We start from the raw sequence: 16096 nt of genomic DNA, 5'->3' as shown, positions 1-16096 counted from the left end.
AAGCGAGAGAAGGGGGGGGGGGATCTCTCTCAGCGGGCTACATGTATGCAACAGGTTTGTATACATGACGATAGCAGAGTAAATAAAACTACTAAGTGTCATTGTTTATATACAAGGTTTTATTACTACTGTAAAAGCTTACTAAAGTTGAATAAAGATTGACAATTTTTAAGATTAAAGCAAAATGAATGATTATGTTACATGTCATGGTAATACGACTGAAATGTCTTTGCCATGTTTGAAATTAACCGCCCGTTACAGAAGGAAAAAACATTTATTGTTTGAAAATATCTTACATAAGCACGTTTCTCCATCTCCTCATGTTTTACAATGCCATCTTGTGGTCTGATATTAAAAATGAAACACAGAATTTTAGTAAAAAGAGACTGAATACAGAAAACTCGTTTGAGATCACCACTCTATATAAATCAGCACTGAAACGACATCTGTGTGTAAAGATTTCAATCCTGGTTGTCCTCAGGAAATCTTTTAGAACTTTTTTTAAATAGCGCAATCAAATACAGGCAAGGTCCCATTCATTCTTCATCGATATCTCTGACTCATTTCCCAGATCCTTGAGTGATCTTTTGAAGCAAATACTCCATTTGTAAATTCAGATTGGGCTGTCCTTTTTTGGTCTTTTTGCTGATTATCTGAAAAGTCTCCTCCTTTTTCTGTTTGTACTTCTTTATGGCTTCATCTCTCTGCTGCTTGTTTGTCAGGAACTCCTGGAATTTATACAAAAAAATAGTCAATGAAAAGAACAAGACAACCGACAGAGGAAAGACAGACTGCATTCGATTTGAAGCAATAAAAAAACAAATACTTAAACTACTTTGTGAGTCTGTATTAACATAAAACTTATTTCACCTCTTTCTTCTTTTGCCGTTTTTCTTCCATTGTCTCAAACTCCTCTTTTGTCTTCTGGTAGGACGTCTTTTTCAGCATTTTTTTCTTCATGCGGTTGCTCATTGGAAGACTAAATGAGATTATAAAAGCAGTGTCATTTCTGTCCGCCAAATAAAAAGCATCAATACTGTTATGTAACTACTTAATTCACTTAAAATCTCACAAATTCAGGCGTCACTGCTCACTCCATGTCTGCTGCGAGTTGAGATGTTTTCTTACCCGTCTTTCTCTGGAGACGCTGTTGGTTCAGAGTTCCCAGGTCCAGAATCTGTCTGCTCGGATCCACCAGTAGCTTCTGTCACTGGGTCAGCAGCTTCAGCCTTAGCAGCAGCAGCATCATCATCTTCATCATCATTTCCACCTGTCACTTCTCTTTTGTCCTGCCCTTTCAGTCTCAGCTTAGTCCTGTTAAGTCTATTGGTCCAGGCTTCGTCCCTTAGTTTTTCTGCCTCAGCCATGTATAGATGCCGGAGGTGTTCGGGGTACTCCTCCTTGTAGAGAGCGTTGGATGCAGGGATCATCTTTCTCTCCTTACGCAGCAATTTGTTGTACTCATGTTTGACTTTTTCCTTTCTTTTTAAAGCAAAACCCTGTCCTGGAGACAAAAGACAAAAGGCGTAGCAAGAATTATTAACATGAAAAATGATAGAGAACAGAGAAATCTTTTTTTTTCATAATGAATAGAATATCAAATGAAAATTCAGCATTTTTTTGTTGACAAACTGGGTGACCTGATAGTGAAGCTTTTGAAAATAACTTATAATTTCAATTAAAAAAACAGCTGAATCTAATTGTCAAAATGTGTATAAAATAGAAAAATCTCTTGAATCTGATAAAAAGACGTGTGTCTCAATTTTTCAGCAATAATATCTGGTATAGATTGGACGTCAATGGGTAACATGACATGGAAGCTATTGAAAATAAATTCACTTTTCATTAAAATACTATAATAAAAAGTAGCTGGACTAAAATCAAATATAATCATTAGTCCATGGTAGTAATATAATAATGTATTCATTTAGAATCACTGAGTCACATGACATGGAAGATATTTAAGTCAATCATGTCTTTTCATAAAGATATTGATAATAAACAGTCACACACCAAAATACAAATGTGAGAGAATAATCTTTATCCAAAAAATGTAATTGCATATGTACTGTTGCAACTGGGTGAATTAACCAAACCTCCTACAATTATTTTATTACTGTCTCTTCCTGCTTTGAAGTGTAGCTACTAGCTAAAAGCGTACCTTCTTTAACACTGCCTTCAAATAGTTTGTTCTCGGGGACCCATTTCCTCTTCTTGACACCATGAGCTGTATTTTGTGGTTTCTTCCAGTTACCACCTTTCGCAACAAACTTCTTATCCTTCATTTTTTGATCTGTCGGGGCCATGTTAGTTAAATCTTGCCAGGAAAGGCGAAATGTTTACAAAACTCATGCGGGTTTAGCTTAAACTGCATGCCATTTGTGTCAAAGACGCGATGTGATGACGTACATGCAGCAGCCATGACCAATCCATCGCAGAGCATTCAACCTCGATACAAATTATCTTAAAACCTGAGGTGATTCATTTAATATTAGGACATTTCTATATTCGTTACATGATGGAAACATGTACTCAGTAACATGTTTTTATTAAACGGGCTGACCTGCTTGAATTCACTTAAAAAAATAAATAAAGTGAATTCAAGTTACTATCAATAACATCTTGTCAATAACATACCAAATCAGGGTTTTTATTATTTTAATTTTCATAACGTGCAGCTTAGTTTGACTATCTTGTCTTTTATTTTAGCTAGTGATATTTGAAATAGGGTTATAGTACAGTGTTTTTATAAAACCATCGAAGAGTATTTTCCATTACTTACGTCTGTGCGTACATCAGTGCAGGAACACTTCTTACATGCTTCACTCGCGCTATCTTTGGAGAGCCTTTTAATATGTCATCCTCCTTATACAGCCTCACGGAAATACAACGTCGTATAGATGAAGTTAAGCGGTTTCTGTCTATAACTCTGAGCATCGCTAATGCTCACACTGTGGAGTTTTACACTCACGATGCGTGGAACCGATTCACGGCGGTGCCACCTCAGGAGGTCCTGTCAAGCCTTTAGCTCCTGTAATGACGGCACTGACCAGCAGAGGGAGCCACAACACAGAAGAAAGGGTAAACAAACACACTTCTTGTGGGAATCATTATGGGGGCCAATATCTCATAAGGCATCATGTAGACAGGTTTTAAAAGTTATATCCAACAAAATTAATGGTCGACACTTGATTTACTAATGATTGATAAATGACTTTATGACTAATGACTAATTAATCCTACTGTTGAATGTTTTCAGCACCAAACAAACTTTTGCATTGGTGTGGTTGCCTAAAACACTAACTATCCAGATGACTAGATCCCTCAATTAGTTGTGGTAAACTCAACCTTTAAGGGGTTTAATTCCTAGCACTAAAATGTGTTGAATTTCTCCCCAAAAAAGGTCCCAACATTAAAATCCTTACACAAATTCTTGCAACAGTACAGTTATTTATGTGTTGTTATCCTTAATAGATCAATCCAAGACCACATTCGGGTTTTGCAATGAAACCAACCGGCTGGTCGATGCTTGTGAACTGTTGCGGGCTGCACAAGCTCATTCCCTCCCTGGCCTTGGAGTCTGTATGAGCAGGGAAGATGTGTTGCAAGCCTTCAGAGACAACAGGGCTGTGTCCAGAGCTCCAGCAGCAGTGATGGGTATGTCTGAACACATTGCTTCATCTCATGAGAATGAATTAGGGAATAATTTGGGCGAATATGAAATGTAAGACTACACAACATTTGTTCTCTCTAACCCAGGTGCTGAGATGGAGACAGATGAGTTTATGAACTCCAAAAAATCTCACGAGGTCCAGTCCATGTCTGAGGTGGTGGCTTGTCTGGCCCAACACTGTGGAGTGAAACAGGTAAAGTAACATTATAAAAGTTGAAATTAATACCTTAAAAAGATCATGTTTAGGTCAGACTTCAACCATGCAGGAGGAAGTCTATCATATTATCCTGAGCATTGATTCGATTTCTTCTTCAATTTTTTCTCTCCCACCCAGGTGATAGATGTAGGCTCAGGAAAAGGCTACCTGAGCTCCTTCCTCTCTCTGCAGTACGGCCTCCACGTCTACGGCATCGACTCTTCCAGCACCAACACCCATGGAGCCCAGGAGAGGAACAGAAAGCTGAAAAAGTTCTCCAGAGCGTACCAGAAACACAACAAGGCCGCGAGGGCACAAGGAAAAGCCGCACATTCTCCTCAGGAGGAGTCAGAAGAAACAAAGCCTGAAGTGGATGGAGATGGTGATGTTTCATATGCAGATGCGGTAGGGATTATGTCACAAGAGGAGGAAAAGGAAAGGGATTCAGAGCCAAACCAAGAACAGGACTTCTTCCTTAGTGCCTTATCACTGGATGTGATGCAGCCTACATCCCCCAGGGTTTCCTCCAGCCAGCTCACTGCTGAGGAGAGGGAGAGGAGGAAGAGGGAGAACCTGGAGAGGAAAGCTCAGAACAGAACCAGCGCCAGTGTCACTTTTTCTCCTCTCACTTCTTATGTTACTGCGGAAACGGAGCTCAGAGAGCTTATCAACGAGCTGGAGGTGAGCAAATCCAAAGTTTAAAAAAAGATCAAAAAAATGTAGAGGTTGCACATAGCTGCACATTATAGAAGCAAAGCATGAATCCCACAGGCGCTCATGAAATTACAAGTCTACCACAGCAGCTGGAGTTTGCTTTGCTGGAGTGTGGGACGTTATCGCGGTGCCAAATCCGCAGCGCGTCATAATCAATAAACTTAACCATTGATCACCACCCCTCCCCTCTTTTTCTACTTCTTCTGCTCTCTCCTTTCCGTGCGTTCTTTCTTAAAATTCCAGGATGCGGTCATGGTCGGCCTTCACACGTGTGGCGACTTGGCTCCCAGCACCCTGAGGATGTTTGTGGCTAAACCGGAACTGGCCGCAGTCTGCAGCGTGGGCTGCTGCTATCACCTGCTGTCTGAGGAGTTTGACCCTGCCGGACAGGGTAATCACACACACAGACACACACTGGCAGTGCCACACTTAGATTACAGAAAGTGAACACACTGGAAGACATATGGTTTCCGTTGTAAATATAGCTCAGCTTTTCTCTCTATTTTTATCTTTTTCTCCTACACACATGTCCCATAAACCGATCTCAGACACCTGCAGGGCTTATCTATATCTCTGATCCAATCTGAAATGAAATAATATCTTCCCACATAAACACTCATAGCCATATTTTATAGTAAACAAGTCAAATGTTCCACTGAGAGCCTGGAAACTCAGCCAAGTAACCCTTCTGGCGATTGAGTTGGGGTCTGTTAAAGCCATTACTGTGGATTTATAATCAGGATGGCTGTTTAAGTCTGCTGAAAATCAGCTTTTTTATTTTTACTTTGACTTATTCTGAAACCACCAGCATGTTGTAAATGCTTAATTTTTTAGTTAGCCTTTCAAACTGAGGAGATGGTATGTCATCCTCTACACCTCTAATTCAGGTGGCAAAACCAAGACAACACTGATGTCTTCCTCGCTTCTTCACCGCTGAGTTTACGAGGTATGAAATCAACTACATGTGTCCTCATGCTGTGACTGCAGCCTCTGTAAATCTATAGGGAGAGCCGTCACTACAGTGGATACAGTGTCGCGTCATCTCTTGTTAATGGCGTGACCTTCGATCCTCGTGTCATCTCGGTCCGACGTAGCTTCAGGCAAGAGCCAGCGGAAAATTATATCACGACAGCTGATTGAAAACACTCCCATCCATGCTTGTTTCTCAAGTTACAGCTTCATCCTTTCAAGAAGTGAACAAATGCCAATCACACCAACACACACACTTTCTCTCCCCTTACAGTGCAGCCTGGGATGCTGGCCAGCTCCTGTGGTGGCCTACGTCACTCTGAAAAAGAGCTGGAGAGCTGAAAAGCTTCATTATAGAAAGCTACAGTTATGTGATCTACCCATTCTGGTATCGTACAGTGGTGCTAGACCAATTTTACTGGGGGGGCTGCGTTTGGGCCAGTTATTCTATGAGAGGAGCACATGTAAAGCGCGACAAAAGACTCAAAGAACATGGTACGATACGAAACGTGTACTAGATTTTTTACATTTTTATTGTAAGAACTGCCTATGGTATCATCCTTAAATGCGTCATCCATGTTTAATACCTTAAGTGGAATCAGGAAAAAAATCATTCTGTTGACAGGAACACGATAAGTACATTCAGGCGTCTACGGTCTGGAGCCAGCGTGTCCCTACAAAAAATATTTGCAAGTGTTCAATCGAACACAAGTGACTTCAGAAATATTTGCCTTTCTGAATGCGAGTGCATGTATGTGGCCACTTCAGATGTGAACTCTGTGACAAACACAAAACCAGCTTCTATAAACATCTTTGTGTACGTACTGTAATCAGTAGGAGGAAAGGCCTGTCCACTTTGATTGCCTCCGAGGGAAAACTATGTGTCAGCAGGCCATGTGCCGGTGCAGAAGGGAAGCTAACACGATTGCTAACATGTTAGCGTGTCCAAAGCTGTTTGCTAGGGCCCGGGCGGCGGCAGCTGCACATGTTATTACTGCTTTCTTTGACCGTGTCCCTCTGGATTCACTGCGCCTTGGCCTCAGCCACTGACCCCTTTAGAAATGACATGGAAAGGATGGCTGGCTGTCAAGAAGTCACACTCAGTGCCCTCCCAAAGGGATTGTGTGTGTGTGTGTGTGTGTGTGTGTGTGTGTGTGTGTGTGTGTGTGTGTGTGTGTGTGTGTGTGTGTGTGAGCTCTGCTATGGTTCGAAAGGTGCGTTTGCTCAATATAGCAACATTTAGTTCAACTAGTCACACTATTTCTACGTTTATTTGGGAGCAATGAATTTTATATTAAAGGTTTAACCGTACATTTTAAGAACATCAAAGAAGAAGTTTGAGTTTCTGGGAAAATATTCGTTGATGTCGCAGGTTAAAGTACAGAATTGATACCACTTTTAAGTTTGAATTGTAAATGTGAAGCTACTGTATAGCCAGGAGACAGTTAGCGTGGTTTAGCACAAAGAATAGAAAGAAGGGGAAACAGCTAGCCTAGTAGATACATTTAGCTAGCCTAGTAGCTACATTTAGCTAGCCCGGTAGGTAAATGTAGCTAACCGTTTCACCCGTTTATTCCAAACGTTATGCTAGGTTATGCTTACTGTTTCCTGACTAACAGTGGTTTCAGATTCCGAAGACAAATATGAAATTGGTATCGATCTCCTCTTTTGATTTGCCTCTTCGCAACTAAAGAAGTTTATTCCAAAATCTCAAGCATTTTTTGTTAAACTCCTATTTAACACCATAACAGCTAGTTAAAAATCTAAATCGTTTTAATTCCAGTTCCAGACTCTTTCTTACTCTGCTCTCTTTTTCAGTTCCCAGGCAAATGTTTAAAATTCAACCCACTGATTGCTGTTGTTTGAGAAGCTGATCTGTCATTTCTGTGCTATTATCTCTGTGTGTTCCCTCACAGAGTGTTTGCACGGTGTGTGTGGCTTCCCTCTGAGTCAGTACCTCCGCCAATGCTCCTGGTTCTGCGGCAGAAACGCAAGGATGTCAGCGTGTTTGGTGAGTTTTGAGTTTTGCACACAAAATGTGCACAGCAGCAGCTTTCCTACAGAAACATGTGATCTTCAGACAGTGAATTGTCTTTGCTGTAAGTTACAAGCAAGGCATGTGGATGAGTGTTTTTTATCTTTATTCCTAAAGCTCAGTTTTTCCCAATAAATAATTTGTTTTAACACTTCACCGTTTTTCGCAACAAACAGGCACTTGAAAGAGTTTCACTCGGCCAAGGGGTAAGTAAGACATCCATATTCATCCAAGTCATCATCGCACATGAATGAGGCTCAAATCTCTTTCTATTCTCACTTCCCACCCATCAAAACAAATCACATTATTTTAAATATCAAATATGGGGGTTCACAATCACTCAAGACTGTTATCTTTGTAAGGATCTAAAACAATCAGCACATTGATTCTGCTATTGTTTTAAGTCCGTGATTGACTGCAGTGTATTTATTCCAAATGGAGCTCGGGGCAAAACGCTTGCTACATGATACCACCAGCCATTAATATGGAATGTTTATAAATATTAATGCAATCACTAGATTGATTTCTTGTTGGAAATGGGGTCTGAATCTGGCTTGATTGCCTGCTATTCCTGCATCAGGCTGGGAACGTGTCAGGAGTATTTATCAACTGTTCGTACACATGCTGAATGAATCACAAGGGGTAATATAAAGTAAACTTCATCATGTTGAATCGAGTTATCTTTGATCTTGTCTACAGATTCAGATGGAGTCTCTGTTTTACCGAGCGGTCCTTCATGTTATTCTGAGGGATCACTACAGCTCCTTCAAAAGGTAACATACTGTGCAGCGGTTTACATCTGCCATCAATTCAATATGAAAAATGACAGCAAGTATAAAGCTATTAAACATTTGCTGGATATTATTTCACAGTCTCCACATAGTTTAGTTAATTAGGGTTGTATTCAACTAATGCAGCTCAAATAAACATATACAAAATGGTTAAAATTGTAACAGACCAAATACAATGTATTTAATGCAGTAACTCATGGGGGTAGAGATCCACATCTCGGTCACAGTCTAGAAGATATAGCTACTTTTTTTCCTTCTGTTTCTTATTGCTGTTTTTTTATAATATAAACCAACCATAATGGCTCAGTTCTTGATATTTTTATAGACTGAAAACATTAAATGCACTCTTTTAAGGCATTGATATTTATAAGATTGCTTTTCTTGTAATTTAGTACCTTGAAAAAGGAAACAAAATGGCAGATTAGGCATCCTGGTGGTTTACACACAAACATCTTTAGATTTTTGGGTCATTAGCTATTACTTGGCTACCTAATAATTCCTTATTTTCAGGCATTTTGTCCACATTTTTGGCTGGATTATGATCATGCTGTCCTCTTATTAAGTGAATTGCACTAACGAAGTAAATACCGCAGATTTCACTTAACCTTTATCCAATGTGCTCAGTAAACATGATCAGAGATTCTTAACAGAGCATTGATCCGGTCCCCTCCTGCTCTGTGACCTTCAGTGTAATGACTAGATCAGATCAGGTTGAAATATCCATTACTTTTCTCTAAGAGCACCTATTCATCACTGTTTACTGCTTTTAGAAGTGTTCACAGCTTGATTCTGGTTGCTAAGATGTGAAAAAGAATGGGACCCATCAAGCGAGTAAAGGAGGGAAAGTTGTTTACTTAACTGAGACGTTCAGGCACTGAGAAATGCTGAATGTATGATTTGTTTGCTCTGCAGTGAAAAGCGAGTTGGGAATGTCTATTCCAAGGCTAAGTCCTTCGTGGACTATGTTCACCGAGCTCTACGCAGACTGGAATTGGATGAATCAAAGGTCAGGACAAAAATACTTTTGTCTTACAACACCTTAGAAACAAACTGTGGAAAAACACTGCACTCAAATTGACTATATTGTGGCTGGACTACAGGGAATATAATTCCTCAGTGGTGTTAACCCATCAATTCATAAAATGAATTATGTGAGCTTAAGGAACTACACAGGTGGTGGGTATAGGATCTTGCCAGGAACCAGGATGTTGAGCTCTTCTGGCAGACCTGGGTATCCATGGGAATAAGGATGATATATAACAACTCCAAAAGTCATAAACCTCTTTTTCTTTCTCTCCTACTTTGACTCCTTTTCAAATTTTCCCTACATTTCTCACTTTTATTCTGCTTTTAAATGCCCTTATATTCTGACTCACTTGCACAATTCTCTCTTTCTCACAGCTCTCCGACAAGGACATTCAGGATTACCACGACACATACAAACCGCGAATGGGCGAAATGCATGCTTTTAATTTGGTAAGTCCTCGATAACATTTGAATGGGACTGGTAAATATTTTAGTCTTGTGAAAAGAGATGAATAATACCAAGAAGCATTAAGTGAGATCATTGTAGCCTGTGAAAATGATTGTACAGAATGGGACCAGCCTCTGGTTTCACATGAGGCCACTAATTGTGGTGTCAACCAACATACCAATTTTCTTTCATGACATAAAGCAGTAAAAAAGGTTTTTGGCGATTGCCCATCAGCTACTGGCAAGACACTCGTCATGGTGGGTTTGTAGTGTAAATTTTGGGACTAGAAAATAAGCGGTTTTGTACCAGATAGACATATACCCTAGTCAAAAACACTGATATGAAATTAAATCAACCGATTTATATTCAAAGTCGTCTCATGTCATTGTTTCTGTGCAGTTGAAGGTGACCCTGGCTCCCTGTATTGAAGGTCTGATTCTCCTTGACCGCCTCTGCTACCTGAAAGAACAGGTAAAGTCATTTCAGTCGGGACACTCTCATAAATCATTTAAAAATAATAGGAATTCATTTTAGAGGTGCGGCCCTGCTCCCATGATGGACCCCCTATTTAGCAGAACCTGGAATATTCAGGTTATACTACTCAACAGGAAGTCATACTGTAAAAACATAAAGCCAAGAAGAGACAGGAGAGGTTAGAAATTAAGAAATTAACAGGTATGTCTTCAAAATGCTAGTTAAAATAGTAACTCTTACCAGCAAATCAAGCATTTTCAATGAATAAAAACTATACATTTATTTAAAATAGTTTTTATTCAATGGAAATAGCCAAGTCATAAGAGGAAATGTTTGATTTTGTAATATGTTTTATCACTTTAAATCTTAAAATGACTCTCAGAATACAAATTGAAATTGCACAAACTAGAAAAAAACTAAAACTAGTAACATTGAGTCAGTCATGATTCAACTAACAGTGATTTTCACAAGCACCCTAGGGACACGCATTGCTTTCTCGCTTTCTTTGTTCAGCTGGATTCACCTTTAAAATTGCTTGTACAGATCCTTGATTAGGATTTAAAACTTCTTCCCAGATGATGAAAGCAAAGATGCAGAAATCTCAGCTGAGATCTCCAAACATTTTTTTTATTCAACTCTACCGACAATAATATAGGTGTCGGCTAAATTAAAGCCAGCTTGCAATTTAACTTCTTGTGCATCTGCAGCCAAACTCAACATCCTAATCTGTAGCCTGAGTCACTGTGATGAGATATGTACAAGTGGGAAGCTTTGAACCTGTGATTACATGCATGGCTGTGTGTCAGATGGACTTCCTTACTAGGGTCATGTAATCAAATGATATAAGCCCTGGTCAGCTTTTAGAGATTTCCCCCAAGGAGGAGCAGAGGGGGAAAAGGAGGTGATAGATGTATGTGAATATGATCCATGTGATGATAAGTTTGCTGAAGCATGTTCAGCCTTAAAGGATATAAACACACTGATCAGGGTAAGTTCAGAGCCCTGATTATTACCCAGAAACATATTGTATATTTCTGTATGTTTTCATAAAGTATTCAGGCCCTAGGTGAAGTGTTGAAAACACTGATGCACTTATTAAGCAAGTCTACACTGTGACGTGATGCCTGCTGAAAAGAAAAAGCAACAGTATAAGATAAAATAGGGAATATCTTACAAGGGTATGACACCAGCTTCAACACAAATGTTAGTGTGGTGTAGTAATGACCGTTGTGTTGTTCATTTGCTTTACCATGCCATAGCAACACTGAAAAAACTGAAACGTTGACTTAAATAATGTATTATGGCAACACATTACACATAATTGTATCAGGTTATTTGAATTCAATAGTTGAATTGAATAAAAAGTGATAGGTTTAATTTAATACTAATGCTTTCAACTAACCTAATACAATACATTAGTTTGCCTTTTAACAATTCAACCATTATGTGGTCAGTATACCACAGTTAGCATGCTAACAAGCTAGGACAACTGAGATGTGAACATAGTTAACATTATAACTGATAAGCATGAAGAAAGTTAGCATAAGTTATGAAAATAAACCTTTGAATCTTGAATAATTGTCTTTTTAAGCATTTTAGTATGCTGATGCTAGCATGATAAAACAATAAGATAAGCACGATTTTAAACATGCTAAACATCAAAAAGTAAGAATGACATTTTTTAGCTTGCTGATGGTGGCATGCTAACACGCTAGGATAACTACGATTTAAATAATGCTAAACATGAAAAAGTAAGAACTGACATTGTTAGCATTTTAGTTTGCTGGTGGTGGCATGCCAACAAAAAAAAGGTTCAAAAATGTCACACTTGGTAAACTCGCGACCAATCGCTACAGCTGCCCTAAAGTTCCACCACTGTAGCTAGATCTAAATACAATTCAAAATAGATACTAATTCAATTAGAATCAGCACATCAGGTAGCAACTAAATGCTGTTTGTGTCTTGTTTCCCTTATTAAGGAAGTCAGCCAAATATGTAGTTGCAGTAGTAGCATATAGACTACCACGTGAACACCTCTACAAATAGTGGAAGGTTTTCCTGCTCTTCACATTCTGCCGACTTGTATCGGATGCAGCTAAAGTACAGCCTAACAAAGCGACTATGTTAAGACTTAGCCTTGTTACTATTCCAAAATGACCTACAACTTAAGAAAGAGACACTTGTTGTTCACATGAACAGTGGTCCACCTGACACAATATTTGCACAGATGTTTCTTCTCTGGGGATTCAGTAGAGACATCTTTTAAAGGGAGAACGTCATATGGCAGAGGCAAACTAGGAGGAGAGTCAAGACTGTTATGTACATGTGTTTTTTATCATCTTCTTTTGTTTCTTATTGTTTGGTTCTTTGTGTCCTGTAGGAGGATTTATCATTCTCTGCACTGGTGCAACTCTTTGATCCTTTGCTGTCACCGAGATGTTACGCTGTCGTTGGGCTGAAGAGTTATAAAGACACAATTTCATCTTGATGATGATTATAAATCGCTGCTGGCGAGGTCATGATTATACATGATTGTATCAGCAATCACACTTGAGTGGCTGTGCTATACATGTGATCTCTCTATGTGTTTATGCAGCCTCTGTCTCTCTTTCAGCAACATCTTGTTTTGTTTTATATACTTTTACTGTTTTTGATGAAAAATAAATCTTCAGTTCTTTAAGCGTTTAGTCCTTGACTGTGTTCTTCCTCATGGAAACACATGCTCACAACACCTGGAAAAACTGTCAGTCCCGTTTGATTTGATTGTATCCATCTGAGCCTTTTGTCTTTATGTTTCGTGACTCTTAAGAAAACGCTTGTTTTTTAAGGACCGTTCAGGGAGCCAGGGGCATTGTGGGATTTAGGAAAGCTTTGTTGACAGGTCTGGAAACGTCATTTCTAAGCTTCCGAACGAGAGGAAGCAGGGGAGAGATAGACAAGGCAAGACGCACCCTTGACCCTGTTTTACTTCTGTTTTTCTTTGTGCCGGGCCATTTAATAAATCAGCCTCTGCTTACACGTTTGATAACTAATGTGACGGTCTTGAGTACACACATGAATTATAGTTAGGTTTGCACTGAAGGAGGGAAATTGAGTATTTAAGGGACCAAACATGTCAAATTATGGTTATTTTTATATGCTACAAGTCTAGTTATACTATTACACCGCACTATTACTAGTACATTATACAAAAATGGTTATCTCTTTCAAAATGAACAGTCATTGTGTGTCTCATGTCATGTAAACGTGCTTTCATTGTTAAAGCTCAACATTTTCGAGCTTCATTACAACAAAATTAGCCTGAAACAAAGGGAATACAACACTTTCCCAGTGGGCACTACTGGTACAAATCACTTCCTGCTAACACATCTTCCATGGCTTCTATTATTGCTCACTGCCTGCACATCTGTAGGCCTTCCCCAGGTCTGTCAACATTCCGCGGTGAAACTGTCCCATGGCTTTATTTTTGTCTCGATAAAGACAGATGGTGAGTCTCTCTGCTGTGTCTGGACCGTGTTTGGATCCGGCTCTGTGTTTCCTACTGACAGCCCGTTCTGGGGACCAAACCGGACCAACACGAACGCAAGCAATTCAAGATGTGACGCACTTGTTGTGGGATACAAATGTTCCTCGGTTATGTTGCGGCCGAGTGACTCACGTCCTGCCCACTGGTCCCGTCCTTGATGCTTGCACGCATGCTTGTGCACATATATGTATATATAAACACACTGGCCCATCTCTCTTTCATGTGCCCACAGGGAAGACAAGAAAAATGACATGACTAAATGCCTGCTGCAAATACACACAAACAAACCTTAGCAAAAACTATCAAGGCAAAGCAGTAGGTGATATACAATTTCCTGATATTGCACTTAAGGCAGGAAAACGGGATGTGGGATGTGATGAAGGCCTGGAGACAGAAATAAGTGTGCATGGGGAATCATGCAAGCCAATCCTAGCTCAGATGACTTTACATTGCAAGATAGGAATGAGAGGAAGTGGAGGGGAAGTGAGAAGAGTGCGTCAAACACACGGTACTTTGCTGTGATCAGCGTTTCTCACGGTTTTGTTTGGATAGGATTCAAGTTCCTGTTACCTACCTTTGGACTGAAAAATCATCCCAAAGTTCAGATAACTGTATGAACCGGAAAGGACCTACATTCACAGTTTGTACACTTTTAAATCATGTCTACATAAGATCTGTGCTGGGGGATGTTGAGTGGAAAAATGGCCTTTTCCTAACTCAAACTCAAAATAATGAAAGACAACATTTGAAGAAGAAGCTTCAGGCTTTGACACTTGGAAATTAGGAAAAGTATTAAGTTATTTGAAAAATCGGCGATGATGAAAAAGGTAAATCAAAGGTCTTTTCATCACAAACACAAATCACCACCTTTACTCGCATACACACTACCCTGCACTGAAAAACCTGAAACGTTGACTTTAATTAAATGTATTATATTGACAGATTTCACATTACTGTATAAGGTAATATTAAGTTAGTAAAATAAAACAATAATAAAATATTTAAGGATTAATTTTATATTATTACTTTCAACTAACCTAATACAGCTATGTGCAATCAGTAGATATAATACATTTAATCAAAGTCAACCTTTCAGTTTTTTCATATTATAACATCTTCCATCCGAGCATGATCATCATGGTGTCCGGTTTTAACTGTTCCAATGCAAAAACTACATTTTTTTTTTCGCCTGGGCATGCAGCCATCATAAAGAAGGGTGCCAGGAAGTAGTCCTGGCCGCCAACGTCGTGCCCCTTCAGTCACCAACAGACTGCACCTCTCTGCCAGATGTCCTGCTTGTGTGAAAGAGGGAGATTTGGCTGGATGTGGAACTGGGCACACACAGCTTGTTTATGATTCAAATCTGCTGTTATCACCTCAAGTCACTGCGGATTAATTCTTTGAAGAACAATTTAACAAATGCATTTTTACACCTGTCAGAGAGAAATCTGTGGATGTGTAAACAGCCATGTCAAGATGTGTAAATGTTTGAATCAGAGCCTCAAACAATGTCACCCTCAGGAAACACTTGATGGAGAACGGACTTGAAACAGAGTCATCAAGTATCCAACAACAATACCACTAGGCCTCTGATTCATATTTTCCTTTAATCCTGCCCATTCTTTTGGAATGTTATCCAGATGAATATCAAATCAGATCAATCTTAAACATCTGCAAAATCATTGAAAACCGCCAGAGAAAACTAGAAACACAGTTATGTGTTGCTTGGAGAAAGTACTCTACATCTTCTACCTATAATGCGATGCTTAATTTCCCCGGCCCTAATATGATTGCCGTGATTAGCAACTTGCTTTGTTTGTATTGCATGTTCTAAAAACCTGTTTGAAGAATTTGAATTCTGAATATTCCATTATCATCAGTTTGGAAAAAAATAAGAGGATGAAGACTTTAAAATTAAATGCTAGATTTATTCTCATCACTTTGACTTTATTCCCAGTGTATTACCTTTATCATCTGAATGGTATTTCAACTTTATGATGAACATTATAATCTTCAAATGCAAAATAAAACAAAATCCCCTTATGGCTGAAGCTGATATCCTTCTTACTATTTCGACTCTATAGAAGCTGTAAAATACATTCCCTGTATAGTATTTACATGGTGTTGGCACAAACTGCAATGTTTAATGGATGTGACGGGAGGAAACTGAAGTGGAACACCACACAGATTAAGCATTAATTAAAAAACAATGTTTTCCTGTCATGTAGAATAAAATGTATCCTT

At 39.2% G+C, this 16096-nt stretch overlaps 2 protein-coding genes across 2 annotated transcripts; one reads left to right on the top strand and one right to left on the bottom strand.

The window, feature by feature from the left end:
- Positions 1-98: 98 nt before the first annotated feature.
- ccdc59 (coiled-coil domain containing 59) lies at positions 99-2413 on the bottom strand. Its single transcript, XM_063905472.1, has 4 exons — positions 2162-2413; positions 1129-1504; positions 871-979; positions 99-728 (listed from the first exon to the last, which is right to left on the bottom strand). The coding sequence occupies exons 1-4, from the start codon at positions 2304-2306 to the stop codon at positions 561-563; spliced, it is 798 nt and encodes a 265-aa protein (XP_063761542.1). The 5' UTR covers positions 2307-2413; the 3' UTR covers positions 99-560.
- A 58-nt stretch (positions 2414-2471) lies between these two features.
- Positions 2472-13006, top strand: mettl25 (methyltransferase like 25). The gene is given in 13 exon segments (XM_063905469.1): positions 2472-3016; positions 3018-3081; positions 3475-3657; positions 3760-3866; positions 4008-4550; positions 4827-4974; positions 7469-7563; positions 7764-7793; positions 8287-8360; positions 9291-9384; positions 9780-9854; positions 10252-10323; positions 12707-13006. Coding segments are annotated over 13 exon segments (1755 nt in total). The 5' UTR covers positions 2472-2854; the 3' UTR covers positions 12815-13006.
- The last annotated feature ends 3090 nt before the right edge of the window (positions 13007-16096 follow it).

The sequence above is a fragment of the Eleginops maclovinus genome, chromosome 17 (assembly GCF_036324505.1).
Source record: "Eleginops maclovinus isolate JMC-PN-2008 ecotype Puerto Natales chromosome 17, JC_Emac_rtc_rv5, whole genome shotgun sequence".
Taxonomy (NCBI): Eukaryota; Metazoa; Chordata; class Actinopteri; order Perciformes; family Eleginopidae; genus Eleginops; species Eleginops maclovinus.
The sequence above is the reverse complement of the archived record's forward strand: the minus strand, read 5'-3'. Positions and strand labels throughout refer to the sequence as shown.